The sequence below is a fragment of the Camelina sativa genome, chromosome 17 (genome assembly GCF_030686135.1).
Source record: "Camelina sativa cultivar CO46 ecotype springtype chromosome 17, ASM3068613v1".
Taxonomy (NCBI): domain Eukaryota; kingdom Viridiplantae; phylum Streptophyta; class Magnoliopsida; order Brassicales; family Brassicaceae; genus Camelina; species Camelina sativa.
The window spans coordinates 925,698-949,744 of record NC_141896.1 but is presented as its reverse complement, the minus strand read 5'-3'; the positions used below and the strand labels follow the sequence as shown (position 1 = coordinate 949,744).

At 37.2% G+C, this 24,047-nt stretch overlaps 5 protein-coding genes and 1 pseudogene across 6 annotated transcripts; 3 read left to right on the top strand and 3 right to left on the bottom strand.

Annotated features, from left to right (window-relative positions):
- Positions 1 to 34: 34 nt before the first annotated feature.
- On the bottom strand, positions 35 to 2,530 carry LOC104754431 (uncharacterized). The gene is made up of 10 exons (XM_010476627.3): positions 2,245 to 2,530; positions 1,902 to 2,066; positions 1,598 to 1,778; positions 1,411 to 1,467; positions 1,252 to 1,322; positions 1,089 to 1,149; positions 948 to 1,007; positions 738 to 841; positions 601 to 661; positions 35 to 527 (listed from the first exon to the last, which is right to left on the bottom strand). The coding sequence occupies exons 1-10, from the start codon at positions 2,376 to 2,378 to the stop codon at positions 159 to 161; spliced, it is 1,263 nt and encodes a 420-aa protein (XP_010474929.1). The 5' UTR covers positions 2,379 to 2,530; the 3' UTR covers positions 35 to 158.
- Positions 2,531 to 10,180: 7,650 nt separating this feature from the next.
- Positions 10,181 to 13,099, top strand: LOC104754433 (pentatricopeptide repeat-containing protein At1g03100, mitochondrial). The gene has a single exon (XM_087494330.1). It carries the CDS (start codon positions 10,616 to 10,618, stop codon positions 12,998 to 13,000), a length of 2,385 nt encoding a protein of 794 aa, XP_087350456.1. The 5' UTR covers positions 10,181 to 10,615; the 3' UTR covers positions 13,001 to 13,099.
- LOC147923220 (methylcrotonoyl-CoA carboxylase subunit alpha, mitochondrial-like) lies at positions 13,001 to 14,025 on the bottom strand. The gene is made up of 4 exons (XM_087494333.1): positions 13,859 to 14,025; positions 13,505 to 13,750; positions 13,306 to 13,402; positions 13,001 to 13,208 (listed from the first exon to the last, which is right to left on the bottom strand). The coding sequence occupies exons 1-4, from the start codon at positions 13,886 to 13,888 to the stop codon at positions 13,204 to 13,206; spliced, it is 378 nt and encodes a 125-aa protein (XP_087350459.1). The 5' UTR covers positions 13,889 to 14,025; the 3' UTR covers positions 13,001 to 13,203.
- Positions 14,026 to 14,948: 923 nt separating this feature from the next.
- Positions 14,949 to 17,707, top strand: LOC109130029 (uncharacterized). The gene is made up of 10 exons (XM_087494332.1): positions 14,949 to 15,104; positions 15,306 to 15,577; positions 15,670 to 15,873; positions 15,986 to 16,125; positions 16,250 to 16,490; positions 16,569 to 16,769; positions 16,868 to 17,043; positions 17,209 to 17,271; positions 17,376 to 17,481; positions 17,574 to 17,707. Exons 2-10 carry the CDS (start codon positions 15,328 to 15,330, stop codon positions 17,624 to 17,626), a joined length of 1,434 nt encoding a protein of 477 aa, XP_087350458.1. The 5' UTR covers positions 14,949 to 15,104; positions 15,306 to 15,327; the 3' UTR covers positions 17,627 to 17,707.
- Positions 17,708 to 18,171: 464 nt separating this feature from the next.
- On the top strand, positions 18,172 to 19,236 carry LOC147923219 (pentatricopeptide repeat-containing protein At1g03100, mitochondrial pseudogene; annotated as a pseudogene).
- A 3-nt stretch (positions 19,237 to 19,239) lies between these two features.
- On the bottom strand, positions 19,240 to 24,047 carry LOC104754435 (methylcrotonoyl-CoA carboxylase subunit alpha, mitochondrial). Of its 2 annotated transcripts, none has more exons than XM_010476630.2 (16): positions 23,533 to 24,047; positions 23,283 to 23,404; positions 23,015 to 23,162; positions 22,768 to 22,905; positions 22,331 to 22,426; positions 22,186 to 22,245; positions 21,735 to 21,827; positions 21,541 to 21,652; positions 21,250 to 21,354; positions 21,013 to 21,149; positions 20,596 to 20,830; positions 20,350 to 20,510; positions 20,103 to 20,216; positions 19,741 to 19,986; positions 19,542 to 19,638; positions 19,240 to 19,444 (listed from the first exon to the last, which is right to left on the bottom strand). In XM_010476630.2, exons 1-16 carry the CDS (start codon positions 23,884 to 23,886, stop codon positions 19,440 to 19,442), a joined length of 2,223 nt encoding a protein of 740 aa, XP_010474932.2. In that variant the 5' UTR covers positions 23,887 to 24,047; the 3' UTR covers positions 19,240 to 19,439. The 2 variants fall into 2 exon arrangements, with proteins under 2 accessions (XP_010474932.2, XP_087350457.1); XM_087494331.1 differs by having other exon boundaries at positions 23,519 to 24,024.

Below are 24,047 nucleotides of genomic sequence, written 5' to 3'. Positions count from 1 at the left end.
TGATGACATGGATCGTCATTTTTGGATTTTATAATTGTAAAAAAAAAAAAAGTAAATAACAGTTTTGTAATAGTAATTATGACAGTTACATAATGATCAAAGATACATCGAGAGAATCAGAAAGACAGAAAACAAAATACAAATTTGGCAAAATGCAATTATTGTGTGGTTTTCTTATCGTTTCTGGTTCTTTTTCTGAACTCTCTCTTCTCGTCAGAGTATTGCTTCTTCATCAAAAGGCTGGACATTGCTGCTCTCACAGCTTCTGCCGCAGCACTCATTACACTCTCTTCTATTGAAACTTTACCTTGCAATTGCTCCAACAGTTTGGTCCCTCCTGGAATATGCTCGTCTCCAAGGATTGAAGATGATTCGGTCTCAATGCACGAGATGACCTGAACCCTTGAAAAACCAGGATGGTTTGAACCAGGCAGGTTTGAGGCTCCTGATACCATCCATAGTAATCTTGTTGACGCACTTACAGAGATACTTGTGGGGATGAAACTTTCTCCAGGTATTTTTATCACCTAAGAGAGATAATTTACCCGGTTAAATTATGGGTTTTGCTGATTTTACTGGATTTGCTAACAAGAGTCATACCTTTGTGATAGAGAGAGTATGTGCTGCCATATCACAGCTCAACAAAAAAATTCCTTGAAAACTGCATTTGAGATTAAAAATGGCAATCAAACATCTGATTTAAAAGAAACGTATGTGGGCTAAAGTATTGGACTTGCCTTTGAACTGTTACTGCTGCAAGAGAAGAATTTGGGATAGTGCATATGTCCGTAACTGTGACTTGGGTTGGCGTCTCACTTTCATTAGACTCTACATGTCCTGCCTTCAATAGGCACAAACAGAAATCAATTATTCTGATGAGTATTAAGAAGATAACAAAACCAGATAAATAAAAAGATCAACTAACGAATGAGGATAGAAAGTTATACCACTGTACTAACTTCACATGTGTCGAGAAGAGACCCAGATGTAATATCCCACAGTCGAACCTGAAATTAACAACATTAGAAAGGAGTTAAGCATCACTCACTGGTCGTAAGAATCGGAGGGGAGACTTTAAGATCACTTACAGTTGAATCTCCACTTCCAGACATGAGATATTCGCTGACAAATGCTGTGCAGGTGATGAACCTGTCGAGAATTGAAGACAATGTGAAAATAGTTGTTCAGTAATCATCTTGTTTACAATCTTTTCTTTTGTAAAAAACAATGAAACTATTACTTCTCACTTACTCTGTATGACCAAGACAAAAACTCTGTATTTCATGTGCCCCTTCTAAAGGTTTCTTGGGGAAAACAGTCACCTGTGATGGCAACCATAATCACCACTATAAGACCAATCCGAGCAAAAAAGGCGACAGGTTGTGCATTAGTGGATTAGACTAGGCTTACCCTTATCTTAAAGTCCCGGTCTGCACTAAGAATATATTGACCATTCGGGGAAAACTCCTACAAATAAGAACACGAACAGATGAGAATGAGTGACATAGTCAGTTAAAACTTGAGATTTTTCCTAACGCAACAAGAGAGCCGAGAGAGAGACCATAGAAGAAAGCGTTTTGACAAAAGTTTATCTTACCAGGCTAGTAATAATACTACAGTAGTGGGAAAGCAGTTGCGCACCCTTCTTACTAGGTAAAACTTTACCCTCTAAGATCCCATCCAACTCGACCACCCATACAACACCAAACTTATCGGCATAACAAACATGTGAATCATCGCTACTTATAGCAACTGCAGGAACTCTCTTCTCAGAACATCTGCCATTATTATGAGTAAATACGTTTAGGCAAACTTAAAGCTACATAAAGTAGTTGAGACACATAGAAAAATAAAAAGCTTGGAGCTTTCTAGAGGAGTTGAAAATATTGTTGCTAACTTACATAGTATTTAGGCAAGTCCAAGACTCGGTAGACCAAATCTTAACAAGCTTGTCATCTCCCGCAGAGACAAAAAGCTTACCAGTTGCAGCATAACGAATAGCTCTAATGGAATCTTTATGAGACGACCCATCAGATTCATCCACTAAAGTAACAGAACAATTCTCTCTGTCGATAAAAACAATTAAAAGCAATCGGTTAAACTAAACAAACACTCTCATGTCAAGTCAAAACTAAACATTCCTCCTCTCAAGTCAAAAGCAAACTCTATCGTTTCAAAACAAAATCGACGACGTAATTGAAAGAGGCAGTGAGAGAGAGAGAGAGAGAGAGAGAGAGAGCTTACATAAGATCGAATACACGAAGATCTGACCCGACAGAGACAGCAACAGATTTCTGAGATGGATGAACAGAAATCAATGCAGGAGCAACTTCGAGTTTGCTTTGGATTTCTGCATCTTCTATGTGAGTTTCTTCCATTGTTGTTACACAGAGAAGAAAAAGGTTGGAGCTTTAGGGTTTAAAGCAGCCACAGTCAAAACCCAGTTGATTTTTATTATATTTGGATTGTTTGGATGTTCGTCTAATCGTTCTCTCCTTAGAGGTAAGAAATCGAGCCGTTAATGGTACTCGCTTCAGATGCGCGTAAGACTGATTTTCTGGCATGATAGTTTTTATTGGGCCGGAAACAAGAAAAGCTTTACGGCCCGTTGGACTACTTTAAAGATTCTGGATCATCATATTGTTTGAGTCTTTTTATTAAACGAAGTTTTGAACAGTTTTGAACCCATGCTAAGCATGAGTTTATTTAATATATTTTGATGAAAATTATATATGATTGAAGACAAATATGAATTATTATCTTATAGAAAAATTTAAATTACTATTAAAGCCAAACTTTTATTCCGATACACCAAAATTTTTAAAAAAATTAAAAATCAGTTGTGCTAAAAAATCAAATCTGAGCAAAAGAATCATGGATTTAACTGAACGTCCAGGAGAGGCGGATCGGACATTCGAACTGGTGACCTTGCATATACTAATCCATTTTTTTACGGCCAGACAAACGAAACGCTTTTTAAATCATGAATTAATCTTATTTTCTCATATTTAATATTACAGCCACCATCTATGTTTTCGTGTTTTTTTTCCATTGTTTTCTTACTTTTCATATTCTTTCTCGTCATTTTTATTGTCAAATTTTCATGATAATTATCATTATTACTTTTACCGTCCGATTCTTCGTTATACTCTTCTTCTTCCTCTTCCTCATTTGCGTTCTCACATTCTCCCACTTAATAACTTGTTAACCCATCAAACTCCAAGACCAAAATCATTACCTATTTTCTCACAAAATTTCATGGATCAGCATAGTCACCACATGCACTCAATTATTGATATTTCACCTGTATACTTACTCGGTTTTAGATCCACATGTATTGAAACTTCTTGAATCAAAATCTTAATACTATAAAATTGCAAATTACTTGCAGAGAAAGTAATATGAACACATGTATAGCTAATAAAAAGTGTGTTCGTCGTCGATCTTTTTTCTTTAAACCTAAAAAATTAACTCAAACAACATCAAATCAAGGGTCTTGCGACGTCAATCCTTCAAGCTTGCTGCTCATTCGTAGTAGGAAGCATATTAGTCTTATTTATAGTGGTTCTCAGCCATTATCTAAAAATTTTATAGCCAATGTGGGACGTTGTAAATACACTTATTTATAAGTTTTTAATATAAAAATTTTACATAATTTCAAAAATGTTAAATCTTGAGATATCTGATTTCGGTTGGTCGTATTAAAAATTTTAATATAGAAAATCCTGTAAATTTTAAAAATGTTAATCAGTGACATGTCAAATCCTGATATGTTGTTTAAAATCCTATGTGGACGCCGTAAGAAGCTTAGACCATCATTAGTGGGAGGGGTACTTCCCAAAATTCTTTTATTAAAAAGTAATTAAAAAATACAAAAAATAGAAAGAAAGGAAGAGAAACTTTTCTCAAATTACTAGGGGAAGCAACGTTGCTCTCTCTTTTCCTACACTTGTCAATATGTTATTAGTTACATATTAAATTTTTTTTTCTTTGAGCAATGGTGAATGGTTCTCTACTAATGATGCTCTTATAGCTCCAACTTTTATTAGTATAGATAATTATAATATTTTAAACTTTTAAAATTGGACTCTTGGTAAATCAAGCTTCCTGCTCATTCATAGTTGAAAGCATATTAGTCTTATTTATAATGGTTCTTAGCGTTGTCTTACAAAATTATAGCCGATGTGTGACGTTATACATTCTTTTATTTATAAGTATTTTAATATAGAAATTTTACATAATTTCAAAAATGTTAAATATTGAGATGTCTGATCCCGATTGGTAATTAAAAAAAAATCTGAATAATTATAAGATTTTAAACTTTTAAAATTTTAAAAATTGGATGTCTGGTAAATTAAGCTTCCTGCTCATTCATAGTTGAAAGCACATTAGCCTTATTTATATTGGTTCTCAGCTATTGTCTAAAAAATTTCTAGCCGATGTGGGACGTTGTACATTCACTTATTTATAAGTATTTTGATATAGAAAGTTTACATAATTTTATAAATGTTAAATATTGAGATGTCTGATCCTGATTGGTTATTAAAAAAAATCTGAATATATAAAATCCTGGAAATTTTAAAAAATATTAATTAATGACATGTCTAATCCCTAGTAGTTGTTTTAAATCTCATGAGGACAGCTTTAAGAGCTTATAGCTTCTACTTTTATTAGTATAGATTTGTTGTTTAACTCTATGAAGATTAATTAGGTCATTTTACTGTTAGTCACTCACTACTCACTAAGATGATATTTACATAGAAGTTTGAATAAGCTTTGTTTAGAGACTTATGTATAAAATACCTGAATCTATGCATCGTATTTTGAACTATCCTAAATTGTGTCTATGCTTATCATTAAACCAAAAATGTTACCATATAATTAATTCAAAAGTAAACAACCTAAGATTAGTAAAAGCTTTTAAACTTGTTAAATATGTCAGCTGAGCCTAATGAAAAAAATAAGCAGGGTTGACGGTTTGGTTCACACGAAATCTTAAAACATAAGCATTAGGCTCAGCTGAAATTGAAACACAAAAATAGGAAAAAAAAAAACAAAAATGAGAGAATTTAACAAAAAGAAAATAATTAACAAAGAATAGAACTAATGATCATATCCTGTCTTTATATGATCTAAAATTGATTCTACCTAGCATCATCAATTTGCTACACTCTCGAAATTATTCAGACAGTTTTGACATCCAAGCTGTTGTTGCTGAGTATACCAATGAAAGAGACGTTCCTGACAGAGTTCAGTTAGGACTTGAAGGTGAAAGTATTCATTTTACATCAATCAAGGAAAGTAAGTATATGGATATCTATTAACATTGTCATTTCATCACAGCATTTTTTTTTTTTAAATTTGTTCCATGTTTTTTGTCAGAAAAATTATAGGAGGGGGATACTCAAGAAATAAGAAAGCAAGAGGCGGATAAGGAAATCATTAGTCGGATGCTTGATTGGTCACGTCGGTGTTCATATGGCGTCCTCGTCCTCCTTACATGCGACATAGACTATGCGAAATACATGCAGCATATACAAAACATTCCTAATTTAGACACTATACTCGTCTACCTTCCACGTTCTCTTGGAAAAAAACAATTGAAGAAGTATCCAATAAATGGAAGATACGACTGGGAGAATGTACTTTTAGGAGGGCCATCTTTGTTAAAAACGCTGGCAGAAACTGGGATAACTGGATCCACGGTGGTGGCAATATCTGATGGAACACCGGTGGTGGCAGGCTTAAACAGCATCGTTTGGACAACAATCATGGCTGATGGAGGAATGCAGAGTGGTGCTGGAGGAATGCAGAGAGGTACTGGGGGATTGCAGAGCGGTGGTGCTGGGGGATTGCAAAGGGATGGAGGAGTGCAGAAAGGTGATGGGGGATTGCAGAGAGGTGCTGGAGGATTGCACAGCGGCGCTGGAGGATTGCAAGGGGGGGAGGAGTGCAGCAGGAGAGAATAAAATAAAAAGAAAATAGTTTACAAAGAATATAACTAATGATCATGGATCATATCATGTCTTGTTTTTTCTTTAATAAACAAAAAATAAGCAAATATTAAGAAAAAAATAAGTAAAATATAAGCATTAATATAAAAATGTAAGTAGTAATATTAAACAAGATGACAAAAATAAAAACAATTATTGAGTAGTGTGTATGATTGCGCACCTAAAAGTATAAGATTTAAAGAAATTATATATATATATATATAAAACATATATTAATGGCCAAACGGATTAAAGCACAAGAATATGAATTAAAATCTAGGTTGACTTAATTGAATTGAATTTAAGTAAGATATGTACTACAACATGGTACCATTTGTCAAATTGAATTTCTAATTATTCTCGTTGAAATTTTTGTAAAAGAAATCATTGCATGTAATTTATGGTATGCTTCTTGTCAACGGCCAAAAAGATGCATGCCCTTTTATAGGGTACAAAAAAGAAGAAGAAGAAAAGAAGTACTTAACGTTGTACATGTAATGCACTAATGCTTATGGTCGGATGACTCTGTTCCTGCGAATTCGGTTTATTCGGTTAATTTGGGTCGGTTTATTCGGTTATCGGGTTATTCGGAATCTGAAAACTCTACCGAATCTAACCGACTAATCGATCGATTCGGTTCGGTTCGGACACGGTTATTTCGGTTCGGAGGTTCGGTTATTTCGGTTTTAAGTGAAACTTGTCAATAAACCAACAATGTCGAACAAACACAACACAACAACAACTAAATAGAATATGATTCATGACATTTAACTGCTTAAGATAGCATACAAGTCATGTTTACAAAAAACAACAAGTTCAAGTGTTCATCAGTCAATCCTACTTCTCTTATACATAAAGAGACTATGGGAGACAATTTACAAAAAACCACACTTACAAAAGTCTCCATGAATGTCACAAAGATATTAGGAGACAATTGCCAAAAGTTAAGTCACTTGCCAAAAGTTAATAGAGAGAATGAGAATTGACAATATACCAATGATCCTTTCCTCTTACCTCTAGGCATTTGGTATATTGTCATTCTCTACTTACTTCATTCCAAAAAATAGTTAACTGTTATGAGTTTTTTTATGCAAAAGATGTAGAGAAAGAGAGACAACCTTTTACTATCATTATTTGGTTCTAGTCTCCCTTGTTCTTCTCTAGATCACGGATCCGCAATTGGATGAGTCGCATTCTGTGTAGCTACACAAGGAAAATGTTGCAAAATTAGTCATTAATCCACAAAAAAGTAATGAAAAAGGTAAGAATTAAGAGAAATGGGTTACCTAAGGACTCATGAAACTGCAATTCTTCAAACATCTGAACTAAGCTTGCTAATTTCTCTGCTTGAATGGTATTCCTCAGCCACTGTTGGGTGCAAACCAACGACTCAACCATAAAAGGTGACATAGAACTGCGATACGGGTCCAAGATCCGACCACTTGTGCTAAATGCGGATTCAGAAGCAACCGAAGATACTTGAACAACAAGGATATCTCTAGCTAGCTCAGATAAGACTGGGAATTTAGAACTGTTTCGCCCCCACCAAGATAGAACATCAAAGTCCAATCCCAAAGCAGTTACAGTCCTTGCCATTAGATAAGTCGAGTTCCACCTGGTTGCAACATCAAGACATAAGCTTCCTCGACCTACGTTCCCTGTGTCGACCCTCAACAGAAATGACTTCAACCGATCACCTGATGATCTCACATACTTAATCGCATTTCTGATGGACACTATACTCCTTTTTGCTTTGGATAAACCATCCCTCACTATCAAGTTGAGGACATGCGCACAGCACCGCATATGAAGATAATCACCATTACTAACTAAAGCATCAGGTCCTCTCATGATCAAAGCATCAGCGAATACCCTTAGAGCCTTGTCATTCCCCTTAGCGTTATCCACTGTTACTGTGAAGACCTTCTCAATTCCCCACTCTTCAAGACAGGCTACCAAATGCTCAGCAATTGTATCACCTTTGTGATCTGTCACTGGCTTGAAACTGATAATCCTCTTCTGCAACTTCCAATCTCTGTCAATCCAGTGAGCTGTTACCACCATGTAGCTACAAGAAGTCGTGGGAGCTACCCATATATCAGTTGTCATAGACACTCTCTGCTTCTCCTTACCAAACAGCTCCTTCAAAGCTCCTTTCTCTCTCAGATACATACTGTATATATCTGTTGTGGCTGTCTTCCTGCAATGGACCGTATACATGGGAAGCATGTTGCTGCAAAATCTCCTAAAACCCTCAGACTCCACAAATGCAAACGGCAGCTCATTAAGAACGATCATCTCATTCACAGACCTTCTGAACAAAGCTTGATCATACTTGATTGCAGTCATTACACCACTGCTATCACCAGCCAACACACTCTGAGTACCACTCTCTAGATGCATCTTGTACATCTTACACCTACTAATGTGATTCTTCATTGCACTTGTTCCATGAATCACTGTGTCACATCCTAGAGCTTGACCACAGTACCGACAGTTGGCGAGGGCCTGATCATGTGCTTGCTGAATAAAATGCTCCCAAACCGGAGATCTATGAGCTGGCTTTTTCCTCGGTTGAGACGGTACAGTAGAAGTTGTAGCCTGAGTTCGTCGTCTCTTCCCACCAACTGGAGAAGCTGTCGGACCATCATCAATCTCTTCTTGTAGAACCGGGTCAATGTTCTCTTCCCCAGAGTCATGAGACATCTGTTAAAAACAACAAGTGAAAAAGATCAGTCCAAGTCTAAAGACTAACACTAACAGTACAAACAAAAGCAAAGATCAGTCCAAGTCTAAAGACTAACACTAACAGTACAAACAAAAGCATAGATCAGTACAAGTCTAAAGACTAACACTAACAGTACAAACAAAAGCATAGATCAGTACAAGTCTAAAGACTAACACTATCGGACATCAAAAGCAAACAATGAAACCAAACCCAACACATACTTAGTTCTAACTACAACAGACATCAAAAGCAAAGAATGAAACCAAGAACAAGACATACTTAGTTCTAACAAGTAACAAGACATACTTAGTTCTAACAAGTAACAACACATACTTAGTTCTAACAAGTAACAACACATACTTAGTTCTAACTACAACTATCGGACATCAAAAGCAAAGAATGAAACAAAGAACAAGACATACTTAGTTCTAATAAGTAACAACACATACTTAGTTCTAATTATAACTATCAGACATCAAAGGCAAACAATGAAACCAAAGGATACTTAGTTCTAATCGGACAACATAAGCAAAGAATGAAACCAAACCCAACGAATGAAACCAAACCCAACATAAGCAAAGAATGAAACCAAACCCAACTATCGGACATCAAAAGCAAAGAATGAAACAAAGAACAACAAATCCTAGAGCTATACAACGAATCAAAGACGGACAACAATAAAACAAAAGGATTAAGACAAAAGGATTACACGATGCTTTAGAACAAAAGGATTAAGACAAAAGAACTTACACTGAAGATTAAACACAAGGTTGATCAGGACAACACAGGATCAGATCAGAAACTCGAGAATCTCTTTCTCTGTCGCCGCTAAGAGGAAGAGTTTAGATAGATTAGGTTTAGGGTTAGAACTAATGATATAAACCGGTGTATTAGCTTATATACCTAGGGTTAAATTTCGGGTTTCCGTCGGTTTTGTCTCTCCGAACCGAACCGAAGACAAAACCGAAATTTTTTGAAAACCATTCCGATCGGAATCAAAAAACAAATATAACCGAACCGAATTGTCCGAATCTCGGTTCGGTTCGGTTCGGACAATTCGGTTCGGTTCGGATTCCCAGACCTAGAAAAAATGCTGTGATAAGGCGGACCTAGCAAAAATTATTACTGGTGGAATCGAACAGGCAACCTCAAGCAAATTTCACCTTGTTCTCATGCCATTCTGCTACTTAGCTTTTTCTGCATAATGTAATTTTTTTTGATATTTCAATACTACTGGTGGCAACTGCCACCACAAATCGAAACGTGGGTCCGCCCCACTGATGAAATGACAATGTTAATAGATAGATATCCATATCGCATCGTATTTTGGATTAATCTTATGTATTGTGTTTATGCTTATCGTTAAACCAAAAATGTTACCATAGAATTTAATGAAACCAACCCAAGATTAGTAAAAGCTTTAAAATTTAAACTTTAGCTGAGCCTAATGAATGAAATAAGCAACGGTTTGGTTCTAACATGTAACAGTTGATAGACCGGACCATTTATTTATTATCACTGAATGAAATGGTTAAATGTTAATAATACCCATTTCACACATTCCTTAAGAATATTTCTTCATTTTAATTTTTAGGTTAAGCAAGGTTCTTCTCCCCCAAGTGATTAGGGTTTAGTGGGTTCTTCCCACCTGTCATCATCAAATGGTTATTTATCCTTAATTACCAGTCGTCTGGTCAATAAAGTTTTTGTCTTGTTGTTCTAATCTCCCGTTAGTGCTGAATGTTTGCTGGTTCAGTTCACGCACCAACTGTTCGATGAAATGTCTGAATGAAAACTAGGAGACAGTTTTCATCAAATCTCGTACCAGCCCAGAAGCTTCAGTGTTGGTGTTAAAGAATTGACGAAGAAAAATAACATCTTTCAGATAAAAGCGATGTTGTCATGGAGGAAAACGAAGCTTCGGGCTGTTTTACTTCACCAGTCTCGTTTGACTTCTTTGTTTCGTGGAGTTCTTTTCCTCGACGCCATTGAAGTTACAGGTACTCAATCTCGAGCTTCTTTACAACATGGTTTGGCGGGTAAAACTGTTCTGTATAACGCCAGGAACCCCACTGTGTTATCTACACTTCGTACTGTTACCACGTTTCATGTATGGTCTATCAAAAGAACAGAAGCATTTTCAACCATTTCTGGATCTATATTGCTTCAAGCCAGGGATCCTGCTAAACTCAATGAAGAAATTCAAATTGCAGTTGATGAACATAGATGTGATGAAGCTTGGAGATTGTTTGAACAACACATGCAAATGGAAGGGTTTCCTCGAAAATCTGTTGTCAACAATGTTTTGGTTTGTTTTGCTGAGAGTCTTGATTCCAATTGGCTACAAAAGGGTTACACTTTAGTGGAACAAGCCTACGAGGAGAGTAAACAGAATTTGCTGGAGAAGGAACCTCTTTTATATCTCTCCTTGGCTCTCGCCAAGTCTGGCATGGCTGTTCCTGCATCAACGATCTTGAGGAAGCTGGTTGAGACAGAAGAGTATCCTCATGTGAGTTCCTGGTCTGCGGTGTTAGGACATATGTCTCTTGCGGGTTCAGGAAGTTATCTTTCTGCGGAGTTGGTTCTTGAGATTGGTTACTTGTTTCAGAATAACAGAGTTGATCCACGAAAGAAGAGCAACGCATCTTTGCTTGCAATGAAGCCTAATACTCAGGCATTGAACATTGCTTTGGCGGGTTGTTTGTTGTTTGGGACAACACGGAAAGCTGAACAGCTTCTTGATATGATACCAAAGATCGGTGTTAAAGCTGATGCAAACTTGTTAGTAATAATGGCTCATATATACGAAAGAAATGGGCGGCGAGAGGAACTGAGGAAGCTTCAAAGGCATATAGATGAAGCTTGTAACTTGAATGATTCTCAGTTTTGGCAATTTTATAACTGTTTGCTCATGTGTCACCTGAAATTTGGGGATCTTGAATCTGCTTCGAAAATGGTTCTGGAAATGCTAAGAAGAGGAAAGGTAGCAAGGAACTCACTTGGAGCCGCCATTCTTGGATTTGATACTGCAGATGATGATAGTTTGAATCTCAAAAAAGTGTCTGGAAAAGGATCGGAGATTAAAGAACACGATAATCCCGAAACTAAAGGGGTTTCTATTCACAGTATGATTCCCTATGATGAGTTCTCTAGAGACAGGAAGTTTTTGAAACTTGAAGCTGAGGCTAAGGATGTTCTTGGTTCATTGTTGGCTAAGTTGCATGTACAGGTCAAATTGATTACCTCCAAACGCGGTGTTCTGCAGCCGACGGAAGAGATTTATGTGAAATTAGCAAAGGCATTCCTGGAAAGTGGGAAGATGAAAGAGTTAGCAGAGTTTCTGTTAAAGGCAGAACATGAAGACTCCCCTGTTTCTAGTGATAACTCGATGCTGGTGAATGTTATCAACGCTTGTATTTCCCTAGGAATGTTGGATCAGGCGCATGATCTACTCGATGAGATGCGTATGGCTGGGGTAAGAACCGGTTCTTCGGTTTATTCTTTGCTCCTCAAAGCGTACTGCAAAACCAACCGAACTAGAGAAGTGACATCACTCCTTAGAGATGCTCAAAAGGCAGGGATTCAGTTAGACTCAAGCTGTTATGAAGCTTTAATCCAGTCTCAAGTGATTCAGAACGATACTCATGGAGCTCTCAATGTGTTCAAGGAAATGAAAGAGGCAAAGATACCGAGAGGTGGCAATCAGCAGTTCGAGAAGCTCTTAAAGGGATGTGAAGGAAACGCAGAGGCGGGACTTATGTCGAAACTCTTGAGAGAAATCAGAGAAGGGCAGAGTTTGGATGCTGGTGTCCATGATTGGAACAATGTAATCCATTTCTTTAGCAAGAAAGGTTTGATGCAAGATGCAGAGAAGGCGTTAACGAGGATGAGAAGTCTTGGGCATTCGCCAAATGCTCAAACTTTTCATTCTATGGTCACAGGGTATGCAGCCATAGGGAGTAAATACACAGAGGTCACTGAGCTATGGGGAGAAATGAAGTCCATAGCCGCAGCTACTTCTTTGATGAGGTTTGATCAAGAGTTGCTCGATGCGGTGCTCTACACGTTTGTTAGAGGCGGATTTTTCTCGCGGGCTAATGAAGTTGTAGAGATGATGGAGAAAAAGAATATGTTTGTTGATAAGTACAAGTATCGGATGCTCTTCTTGAAGTATCACAAGACTGCTTATAAAGGCAAAGCTCCAAAAGTTCAGAGTGAGTCTCAGCTCAAAAAGAGAGAAGCTGGTTTAGTATTCAAGAAATGGCTCGGGCTATCTTGATTATGAATGTGAACACCATTTTGTATATTTATAACTTACCATCATACAAAGATCTATACAGAGGCAGCTTAAACATTGATAAAGCTTTGGATTTATTTATCTTTTGTTAGATTTTGGTTTATATACATACACATCCAAACGCTTATTAGTTCAGGTTCCCAGTAAGCCAGTGGAAGAGTATCATCAATCGTAAATCATGTTATTTATCCTGCAAAGATTGTGAAACTGGTGGAGTTGGTTGTAATTCTCAAAGGATGATATGAATGTGTAAAGGAGAAAAAAGTTAGTACTAAGTTACAGCTAACCTTTGATCCTGAATAGAGCACTACCATCTGAAACCTGTTGGCCTGCTTTAACTTCGAGGCCCTGTATGCTTCCAGAGGATGGGGCTTTCACAACGTGCTGAACCACCAAGTAGGACAAGAATAAAACGATAATTACTTTACTGTTTCTTATATTTATGGTATATGGTTGCGAGGTATATGAAGAGGTTTGTTTACTAACCTCCATCTTCATTGCCTCCAGGACTAATACAGGTTGACCTTGATCTACTTTAGCTTCGTTTTCGACAAGGACCTTGACTACTAATCCGGCCATGGGGGCCACAATGGTTCCTGGAGGGTGTGATGATGTTTCGGAGCTGGTTCTGTGGTGAACACCTTCTTCATCTTCAGAGAATTTGATTCCTACCTTCTGCTTGAATTGATGGTGTTCTGAACCATGCCATATATGGATGTGTTTATAACCCTCCTGTTACCAAAACACATCATAAGCAGCAATTACGAGAGAGACAGAAAGGGCATGAGCTAAAGCTGTGACTCTATGAGTAGTTGGTTGAACATGATGCTAATGATTTACCTTCAAGTATGTGGCTAGACTAACGTTCATGCTCAATCCGGCAGCTTCAACTCTAAAATCGCACTTTCCTGCTCGAGTTACCCGGACTTCTAAACTTGGAGAATCATTGCCATCCTATCAGAATACCGACTATAGATTAGGACTCATAAATTTAATGTACATAAGACAGCAATGGGGTAAAACATAAGCATTAATATAAAAAGGTAAGTAAAAGTAAATATTAAACAAATGGCAAAAATGAAAATAATTACTGAGTAGTGTGTATGATTGCGCACCTAAAAGTATAAGAGTGTGATAATGTTATTTATTTTATATAAAAATATATTTCACCCATGAAATATGGAAAATAATGTTAATTATTGTGATAATGTTATTTATTTTTAAAACTGTTGTAATAATTAATTTTTAATATATACGTCATTTGTTTCATAAAGAGTGTCATTTTTAAATTTTATTTTTGTTTTACAAAAAGTGTGATTTTACATTTCCATTGCACTATATAATATTTTCATTTTTCATTAGATTTTCTAGTTTTATCTTTAATCTATAACTAAATTAACCCATTAAACATTTATTAAATAAAGGCATATATGTATATTGTAATATTTTTTTAATTTGTGTGAAATATGTCAAAATAACATTTATTGTGAAACAGAGGAAGTACTTGAATAATCATCAAAATTTTAAAAATTGAAGAATAAGTTTGGTATTTCAAAAAGTTAAATAGATGAATAAGTTTTTTAATAGTTTATGAAATATAATTTACTTTAAATAATAAATATGTTATGAAAATTATAATTAAATTATTAACTATATATATATATTTTTTTTTAATAATTGATGAAGTTTTTCATTTTAAAAAACTAATAAAAATAAACATTACCTTATATATTATAATAACACATGTATGTAAATAATAATGAAATAAAGATTTCCTTACATATATGAATGACACATTTAATAAATCAAAAGACTTACTTTTGTAAATATATTTATTTTGAAATGCTTAATTGCAATTAAATCTCCAAATCCTTCTGGCAACAAAATATTTCTCTATATATTAATAGGGATACAGAGACAGCTTAAACATTGATAAAGCTTTGGATTTATTTATCTTTTGTAAGATTTTGGTTTATATACATACACACGCAAACGCTTATCAGTTCAGGTTTCCAGTATCCTCTTCGATCAAGGTTTTCGAAACCCTAGCAGATATCGAGATCCAACAGCTCTGCTCATCTCTTAGGTAAAAATTCTCGCCCCGATCTAACTTATATTCTTAGAGAGTTTACACTTTTAGAGTTGGAGAACATTATCGCATAGCCCACACAACTATCTATCTGAAAGTAATATTTGTGATCGAAACGGTGAAGATGTGTAATTTTAGAGTCTTCTTCTTTTCTCTCTACTTTATCCCAAATTTTTAATATTTGGGTATCTTTCTTAGGTTTATAAGAAAGTCGTCTGGAATGATGATGAAGAAGGCGACGCAGGAGGAAGCTGTGGCGGAAACAGCGGTGTTTTGGGACGTCTTGACGTGTCCGGTGCCCCCTGAATATGATGCTCGTCTGGTCGCTCCCTGCATTAAACGGTATTTGAAGAATTTAGGCTACTCTGGTCCTCTCACCATCATTGCCATTGGCCTACTAGCAGAGGTCTCCGAAGAAGTCCTGCAAGCGTTCTATTCCACTGGAATCGTTCTTAACAACGTCCCCTTGGGTTAGTTATCTTCTCTTCCTAAAAGATTTTATTCTCTTTCCTTGACGATGAATGAATAAAGAGAGTCTTAAAGTAGTTTTGGTTTGAAACAGGAGGTTCCAAAGGCATTTTGGGAACTATGTATGAGTGGACCAATAGTTATCCACCTCCAGCTAATTTGATGCTCATATCCTCCCATGCGTCTATCTTCCCTCATGTCCTTAGAAAGCCTCTTTATTCTGGATACAATATTTTTGAGCTGTGTCCATATGATTCTCCTAATCCTGAATCCCTCTGGAAAGACTTCCTTCTGAAAGGTGCAGTACTGTGTGTGTGTGTGTTTGTCCTTTCTCTCACTCTGTGCTTGTATTATTTACAAGCAAATCTCTTGGTTCAACCTATATCTACTTTATTTTTTCTCCCCCACAGATTCAGGCGCACTGAAGGAGGATACGTGTCATGGAACCTGTGAAACTCCCTCCTGGCTTTGCTCAGTATGCTATGATTATTTCTGCGAAGGATTTGAAGATTTCACCACCCATATCTCTAGTGAAGAACATGAACTGAATGTAATTAATCATATCCTAGTCATACCAAACAGATTTGTCGTATCAAAACGTTTTCTAGCACTTTCTTTAGTTTTTGTTTGCCCAATTTTTTAACCAATCTTAGTTATCATCTTGAACTATGAAGGCTACCTGGGTCGACAACCACGCTGGCGCTGCAATAACGGTCTTTTGGGACATCAAAAGTTGTCCTGTTCCTGCTGACTGTGATCCTCATCGGGTCGGTCCAACTATCAGACAGTATTTGGCGGAGTTAGGCTTCTCTGGTCCTATCACCATCAATGCCTTTGGCCTACTAACTGACATCCCTGATGATGTCCTGCGAGCGGTCTCTTCCTCTGGAATCGTTCTTAATCACGTCTCCTACGGTTAGTATCTCCTCATCCTTTTGTAGGAACTTGATGAATAGACAGTCGACGTACTCAAGTCTTTTGTTTCTCAAACAGATTTCGATGACACAATGACCGTTATGTATCTGTGGGCCTTTGGCAATAAACCTCCATCTAATATGATGGTCATATGCCCCTATTCAACATTCTTAGGCGATATTATTGACTTTCTACAAAAGTTTGGATTCAACATTATTCAGCCGTTTCCATGTCACGCTCCTTATTCAGAGTCCCTCTGGACAAGATTTATTCTAGAAGGTGTGTGTGTTTCTCTCCTCTCACTGTGTTATTGTAATATCCAGCATATATCTCTGTTGCTGAATTAGCTTCTTTTTTTTTTCTTTTTTCCCCCACAGATTCATGGGAATTGGAATTTGAGGAGGATAAGTGCAGTGAAACGGGTGAACATGCCGCTTGGGTTTGCTCAGTATGCGACGATATTTCTGGCCAAGGCTTTGAAAATTTCAAAAAGCATCTTAAAAGTCGAGAACATTTCAAAAAGCATCTTAAAAGTCGAGAACATGAACTGGAGGTACTTAAGAATTCCATCCTAACCAGATGACTTACTTGTTGTATTAATTTATTTTGTCATTGTCAAACTGTTTTTGAGTCTAACAAGCTCTTGCCACAAGTAGTTTTTGTTTCAGTTGTAGTATACAAACCTTAATTTTGACCCCATGTTATTATTTTCAAGCAGATGAACGAGGATGCAGTTGAATCCGCAGATGAGGCTCCCCTTGATTCTCTTGCTTCCACCATGGTGAGTGAGGAATCAATCACACTGCTTGAAAACATCTTTACCGCTAAGTAGTTTCCTTTTTTTTTGTTTTCCTAAATTTGACCCTGTGTGGATTTGGTTTTTAGGACAAGATATCTTTGCATGCTGGGCATAATATCAACCATGTTGGGAAAAACATGGTTGTAGCCGGAGCTGTGGTCCCTTGCTTATCTGTACAAGAAGCAACGGAAGGCAAGTTTTGATATCTGAAAACGTTAAGATTTCTTCTTTGGAATTTTTGGGTTTAATTGTCGATAACTAATAATGACATTGACACATTGTAGGAAAAATATTACAAGCACACTTGAGGACAAACGGAAGACGTGAAGAAGAATAAAACATGATTTGTTCTACTCCTAGCGGCAAATTAGCTTAACTACTGTAATAATAATTATGCTTATTTAAAATTCTCGTTTTATTGATTAATATATATATATATATATATATATATATATATATGGAGATCCGATATTGTTAACCAGAGTATTTTTCAAATGATCAATAATTTGACATCGATAAGTAGAACAGTAAAGTTTTGAATGTTTGATAGTGTTGCCGGCAATACTAGAGCTCCTCCCACAATAACAGGAAAATAAATTAAACAACAGAGATTTGGTTTGCTGATCACTTTTTTCTTGTTGAAGCTGTGTAAAATAAAATGTAAATCAAATTTCATATCTGTGCATAAACACAAGATGACTTGTCTCGTTCTGTACAAGCGGTGTCATGGATAAACTCATTGTATCTCTCGATTGTTTCGATCTCATTGTCCTATAACACGTAGCTCGGTTTACAGGCCCCGATTTTCTCTAACCAAAGATTTCTTCTAAGGAATGTTGAGTTGATTCCGTAACTGATGCTTCTTTCTTTGAAACTATACCAATGATTTCAGACATTACCTTTAAGTCAGTCTCGGATTTGTGTTGTACGGAATCTGCAAGAGACGATATCAGTAAGGCACTGCCTAGAAGAGGAAAGGTAGCAAGGAACTCACTTGGAGCCGCCATTCTTGGATTTGATACTGCAGATGATGATAGACTGGATCTCAAAAAAGTATCTGGAAAAGGATCAGAGGTTAATGAACACGATATTCCCGAAATTAAAGTGGTTTCTAATCACAGTATGATTCCTTATGATGAGTTCTCTAGAGATAGGAAGTTTTTGAAACTTGAAGCTGAGGCTAAGGATGTTCTTGGTTCATTGTTGTCTAAGTTGCGTGTACAGGTCAAATTGATTACCTCCAAACGCGGTGTTCTGCAGCCGACGGAAGAGATTTATGTGAAATTAGCAAAGGCATTCCTGGAAAGTGGAAAGATGAAAGAGTTGGCAGAGTTTCTGTTAAAGGCAGAACATGAAGACTCCCCTGTTTCTAGTGATAACTCGATGCTGGTGAATGTTATCAACGCTTGTATTTCCCTAGGAATGTTGGATCAGGCGCATGATCTACTAGATGAGATGCGTATGGCTGGGATAAGAACCGGTTCTTCGAACTAGGGAAGTGACATCACTCCTTAGAGATGCTCAAAAGGCAGGGATTCAATTAGACTCAAGCTGTTATGAAGCTTTAATCCAGTCTCAAATGCTCAAACTTTTCATTCTATGGTCACAGGGTATGCAGCCATAGGGAGCAAATACACAGAGGTCACTGAACTATGGGGAGAAATGAAGTCCATAGCCGCAGCTACTTCATTGATGAGGTTTGATCAAGAGTTGCTCGATGCGGTGCTCTACACGTTTGTTAGAGGCGGATTTTTCTCGCGGGCTAATGAAGTTGTGGAGATGATTGAGAAAAAGAATATGTTTGTTGATAAGTACAAGTATCGGATGCTCTTCTTGAAGTATCACAAGACTGCTTATAAAGGCAAAGCTCCAAAAGTTCAGAGTGAGTCTCAGCTCAAGAAGAGAGAAGCTGGTTTAGTATTCAAGAAATGGCTCGGGCTATCTTGATTATGAATGTAAACACCATTTTGTATATTTAAAACTTACCATCATACAAAGATCTATACAGAGGCAGCTTAAACATTGATAAAGCTTTGGATTTATTTATCTTTTGTAAGATTTTGGTTTATATACATACACACCCAAACGCTTATTAGTTCAGGTTCCCAGTAAGCCAGTGGAAGAGTTTCATCAATCGTAAATCATGTTATTTATCCTGCAAAGATTGTGAAACTGGTGGAGTTGGTTGTAATTCTCAAAGGATGATATGAATGTGTAAAGGAGAAAAAAGTTAGTACTAAGTTACAGCTAACCTTTGATCCTGAATAGAGCACTACCATCTGAAACCTGTTGGCCTGCTTTAACTTTGAGGCCATGTATGCTTCCAGAGGATGGGGCTTTCACAACGTGCTGAACCACCGAGTAGGACAAGAATAAAACGATAATTACTTTACTGTTTCTTATATTTATGGTATATGGTTGCGGGGTATATGAAGAGGTTTGTATACTAACCTCCATCTTCATTGCCTCCAGGACTAATACAGGTTGACCTTGATCTACTTTAGCTTCGTTTTCGACAAGGACCTTGACTACTAATCCGGCCATGGGGGCCACAATGGTTCCTGGAGGGTGTGATGATGTTTCGGAGCTGGTTCTGGGTTGAACACCTTCTTCATCTTCAGAGAATTTGATTCCTACCTTCTGCTTGAATTGATGGTGTTCTGAACCATGCCATATATGGATGTGCTTATAACCCTCCTGTTACCAAAACACATCATAAGCAATTAAGCAGCAATTACGAGAGAGGCGGAAAGGGCGTGAGATAAAGCTGTGACTCTATGAGGAGTTGGTTGAACATGATGCTAATGATTTACCTTCAAGTATGTGGCTAGACTAACGTTCATGCTCAATCCGGCAGCTTCAACTCTAAAATCACACTTTCCTGCTCGAGTTACCCGGACTTCTAAACTTGGAGAATCATTGCCTTCCTGCCTCGTGGAATGTTGTCAAACCATCAGAATCCTTACTATAGATTTGGATTCATATATTTTAATGTATATAAGACAGCAATGGGGTTCAGCGTTAACTTTTCCAAAAAGAATTTAAAAGTGAGTTAAAAACCTGAATAAGATAGCTCCCATCTGGTTGATATATTACACCGAGTGATATTAGGTTAGAACCAATTCCCTCGTATTCATTATTCCACTCTAGCTCAATGGTTTGTTTGGCTTCATGATGGACCCTAAAAGGAGGATGAGAATACCATATGGATGGAAGTTTCCCTGGATGAGTTTACACATAATAAATTAAAGCATGCTCGGGAATCATGTAACTGGTGAAGAAGAAACTAGACTCATGTGAACTGACCATGATTACTTTCATTCCAAGCAGAATGCTCGATTGCGGAGACACAAGCAGCCACCAATGCTGCACTATGATTAACTGCTTCGTATGCCACTTCTGCTGCAGCTGGATTGCTTTCGTCAGCAAACAGATCACTTCTATGGTGCTCAATAAAATGAGTTTCGACATTGCCCACTGCAAACTCCTTATGACTAGCAAGTTTTTGAAGGAAATTAATGTTTGTAGGTACACCTGCTACCTGCCAACAAAGATACCATGTAATTACTGAACTATTGTGGTAGCCAAGAAGCGATGTGCAAGATAAAGAATCTCTTAAGAAAAATGGAACCATAAGGCGTTGACAAATTATAGTTGTGCTGAAGTATAATTTGCCACTGTAGAGAGAACCAAAATATTATTACGGGGTCTTAGGGAATGTACCTGAAAGTTAGACAAGCAATCCTTCAGTTTCACTAAAGCTTCGCCACGATTACCTCCCCAGACAACAAGCTTTGCAATCATAGGATCATAGTGCATGCTAACAGTGTCTCCTTGCTCAACTCCAGTTTCAACCCGAACTGTTAAGAGGCAAATCCAAGATGAAAGAGGTTAACAAAAGGACAAAAACATGGTTAGGTATCGAATAAAAACATTTGTATACACAATTTTGTACTTCACCTGATGGTGAGACTGCAACAGGGCGATAATGATTGAGGACCCCAGTTGCAGGAAGAAATCCTTTTGGAACATTTTCAGCATATATCCTGGCCTCAAAGGCATGACCTGCCAAGATAATACATATGCGGATCAAAATAAAGAATTAATAGATATATTTTCACGAAACTGTTGTGCAAATTTTTTTACGCCACAACTAGTATCTTAAACAATCATTGATTCAATACAGAATAACAGGTGAGAGTAAACCAAAAAGAAACATGTTCCATTTATCTCAAGGAGGAAGAGCGATACCTGACAGTGGCATCTCGGATTGGCTTATGGGGAGAGGTTCCCCATTGGCAACCCGAATTTGCCATTCCACAAGATCTTGACCAACAATCATCTCAGTTACAGGATGTTCGACCTAAGAAGGATCATCAGTGTTCCTTTGGATAGCCAAATGTTTATTGAGTTAAATTTAATGAACATACAGATTAAAGAAGCACCTGTAGACGGGTGTTCATTTCCATAAAATAAAATTGATCAGACTCTGTGTCAACTATAAATTCCACCGTCCCAGCATTGTAATATCCAACTGCCTTTAAATATCAGAAGGTAACAGAATATAAGCGCTTTGTGGAAGCTGAAGTGAAAGATAGCCTAGCAAGAAGAGGTTTCAAAAGACTACACATCAAATGAACTCAAATTAAAAAAATGGTAAACTTCAATCAAAAAGACCATGATCAAATATTAGTAATGCACAACATAGAAAAATAAAATAAAAAATAGAGACACATGGCCCATACAGTCTACTATGAATGAATACGATACACACACATGGCCCATACAGTCTACTATGAATGAATACGATACTATGAGTATGAAACATCTTTTACTAAGATTTCTTGCTAAAAACCATTAAATCTGTAAAGATGAAAGCAGGATTTAAAAGAATACCCGTGCAGCAGAGACCGCAGCTTGGCCTAAGTTTGCGCGGAAGTTTTCAGATATATTAGGCTGCACCAGCAGAGTGACAGTCAGACCCACATCAATTTATGCTGGAAAAGATATACATATAATAGGAAATAAATAGAGTCATTACCGCAGGAGCTTCTTCGATAATCTTTTGGTGTCTTCTTTGCACACTGCAATCCCTTTCGTATAGATGAAGAACATTTCCATGTTTGTCACCAAATATCTAAAAGCAGTGGAAACATCGAATGAAACTTAATTAAGATGCTATTAATAAAGAAAGAGCCAGAAACAGTTACTCAATGAATACGTATAAGCCAGCAAAATATAACTTGATCCATATAACTTAAACAGGACAAGGCAGTAGAAATAGAAGTTAATGCTTTAAACCAAAGTTATAATATCTATCTTCCTTCTATACACAACAAATTGGTTTCAATGCGCCATAAAAAGAAAGACATAATAACAATTATTGATAATTTTGCCTGGATATCATGGCAATGAGCAATATATCCATGGCTATCATATAAGAAAAGAAACAGAATATGGAATTTAACGACCAACTACCTGGACTTCTATATGCCTTGGTCGAGTGATGTATTTCTCAAGAAGAATAGTGTTAACGCCAAAAGAAGCAGCAGCTTCACGTTGAGCCCCTAAAAACGAGTCAGCAAAATCCTTCTCACTTTGCACTATCCTCATTCCCTAAAAAACAAAAGCTTTACTTAAACTTCAAAACCAATAAATGTTAAAAAAAGGGTATCAAACTTATTGGCCAATATTCTGTATTTTCGCCACTTAAATCATAACATACCTTGCCCCCACCTCCATGCGTTGGCTTGATTATAATAGGGTATCCAATCTTTTCAGCTTCTGACTTCATATGATCAATATCTTGCTCATGGCCATGATATCCTGGCACGAGAGGTACTCCGGCAGCCCCCATTATCCTCTTGGATGCACTGAATTAAATACCCATGAGGGACACGTCGTCACAAGTTATTCGAAGACAAAAAAAAACACAGCTTGTGTGCAAAGAAAGAAGCATGGAGTAATAATAGGAAGGCTGTGATGATTAGTACCTTTTATCACCCATGTCTCTAATTGCAGATGCTGGAGGTCCAATGAATGTTAAACCTGAGTCTTCACAGAGTTGAGCAAAGTCCGAACTTTCTGATAAGAACCCATATCCAGGGTGTATCGCCTAGTCATAATTTAAAGACCACATCAGAAACTATACAAGAAAACGATTAACCTATTTCAAGAAATTTGGTTCTCCTATTCAACTAAAGTCTTTGGATTTAAACAATAGACTAACCAAAAAAATCACACCTGCGCACCAGTCCGAGCCGCTGCCTCCATAATAGTCGCACCACTGAGGTAACTGAGCCGAGCCGAGGGCGGGCCAATCCGTACCGCTTCGTCTGCAGACTTCACATGGAGAGAATCTCTATCAGCGTCACTGTAAACAGCAACGGTCTGAATCCCTAAACGCTTCGATGTTCTCATGATCCGGCAAGCAATTTCGCCTCTGTTCGCCACCAGAATCTTCTCGATACACAGCTCCTTAGGCTTAATCGAAACTCCTCCTCCGAAAGATGCGGACCCGGAGATATATCTTACGAGCATAGAGTAACTTTTCCGGCGAACATTACGCCGTAGTGCCCACACCGTCATCATCGACATTGATCTCGCTTTCGAAAACTCTTCCGAGTGGAGAAGAAAAGAAAAAACACGAGTGTGACTCAGCAACTACACGTTGGTTGTTGTGTCGTGTGTTTTGTAGTGAGGGGCTTTTGGTCATTTTTATAAAAAAAACTAATCAACGATGAATAGTGACGTGGCAC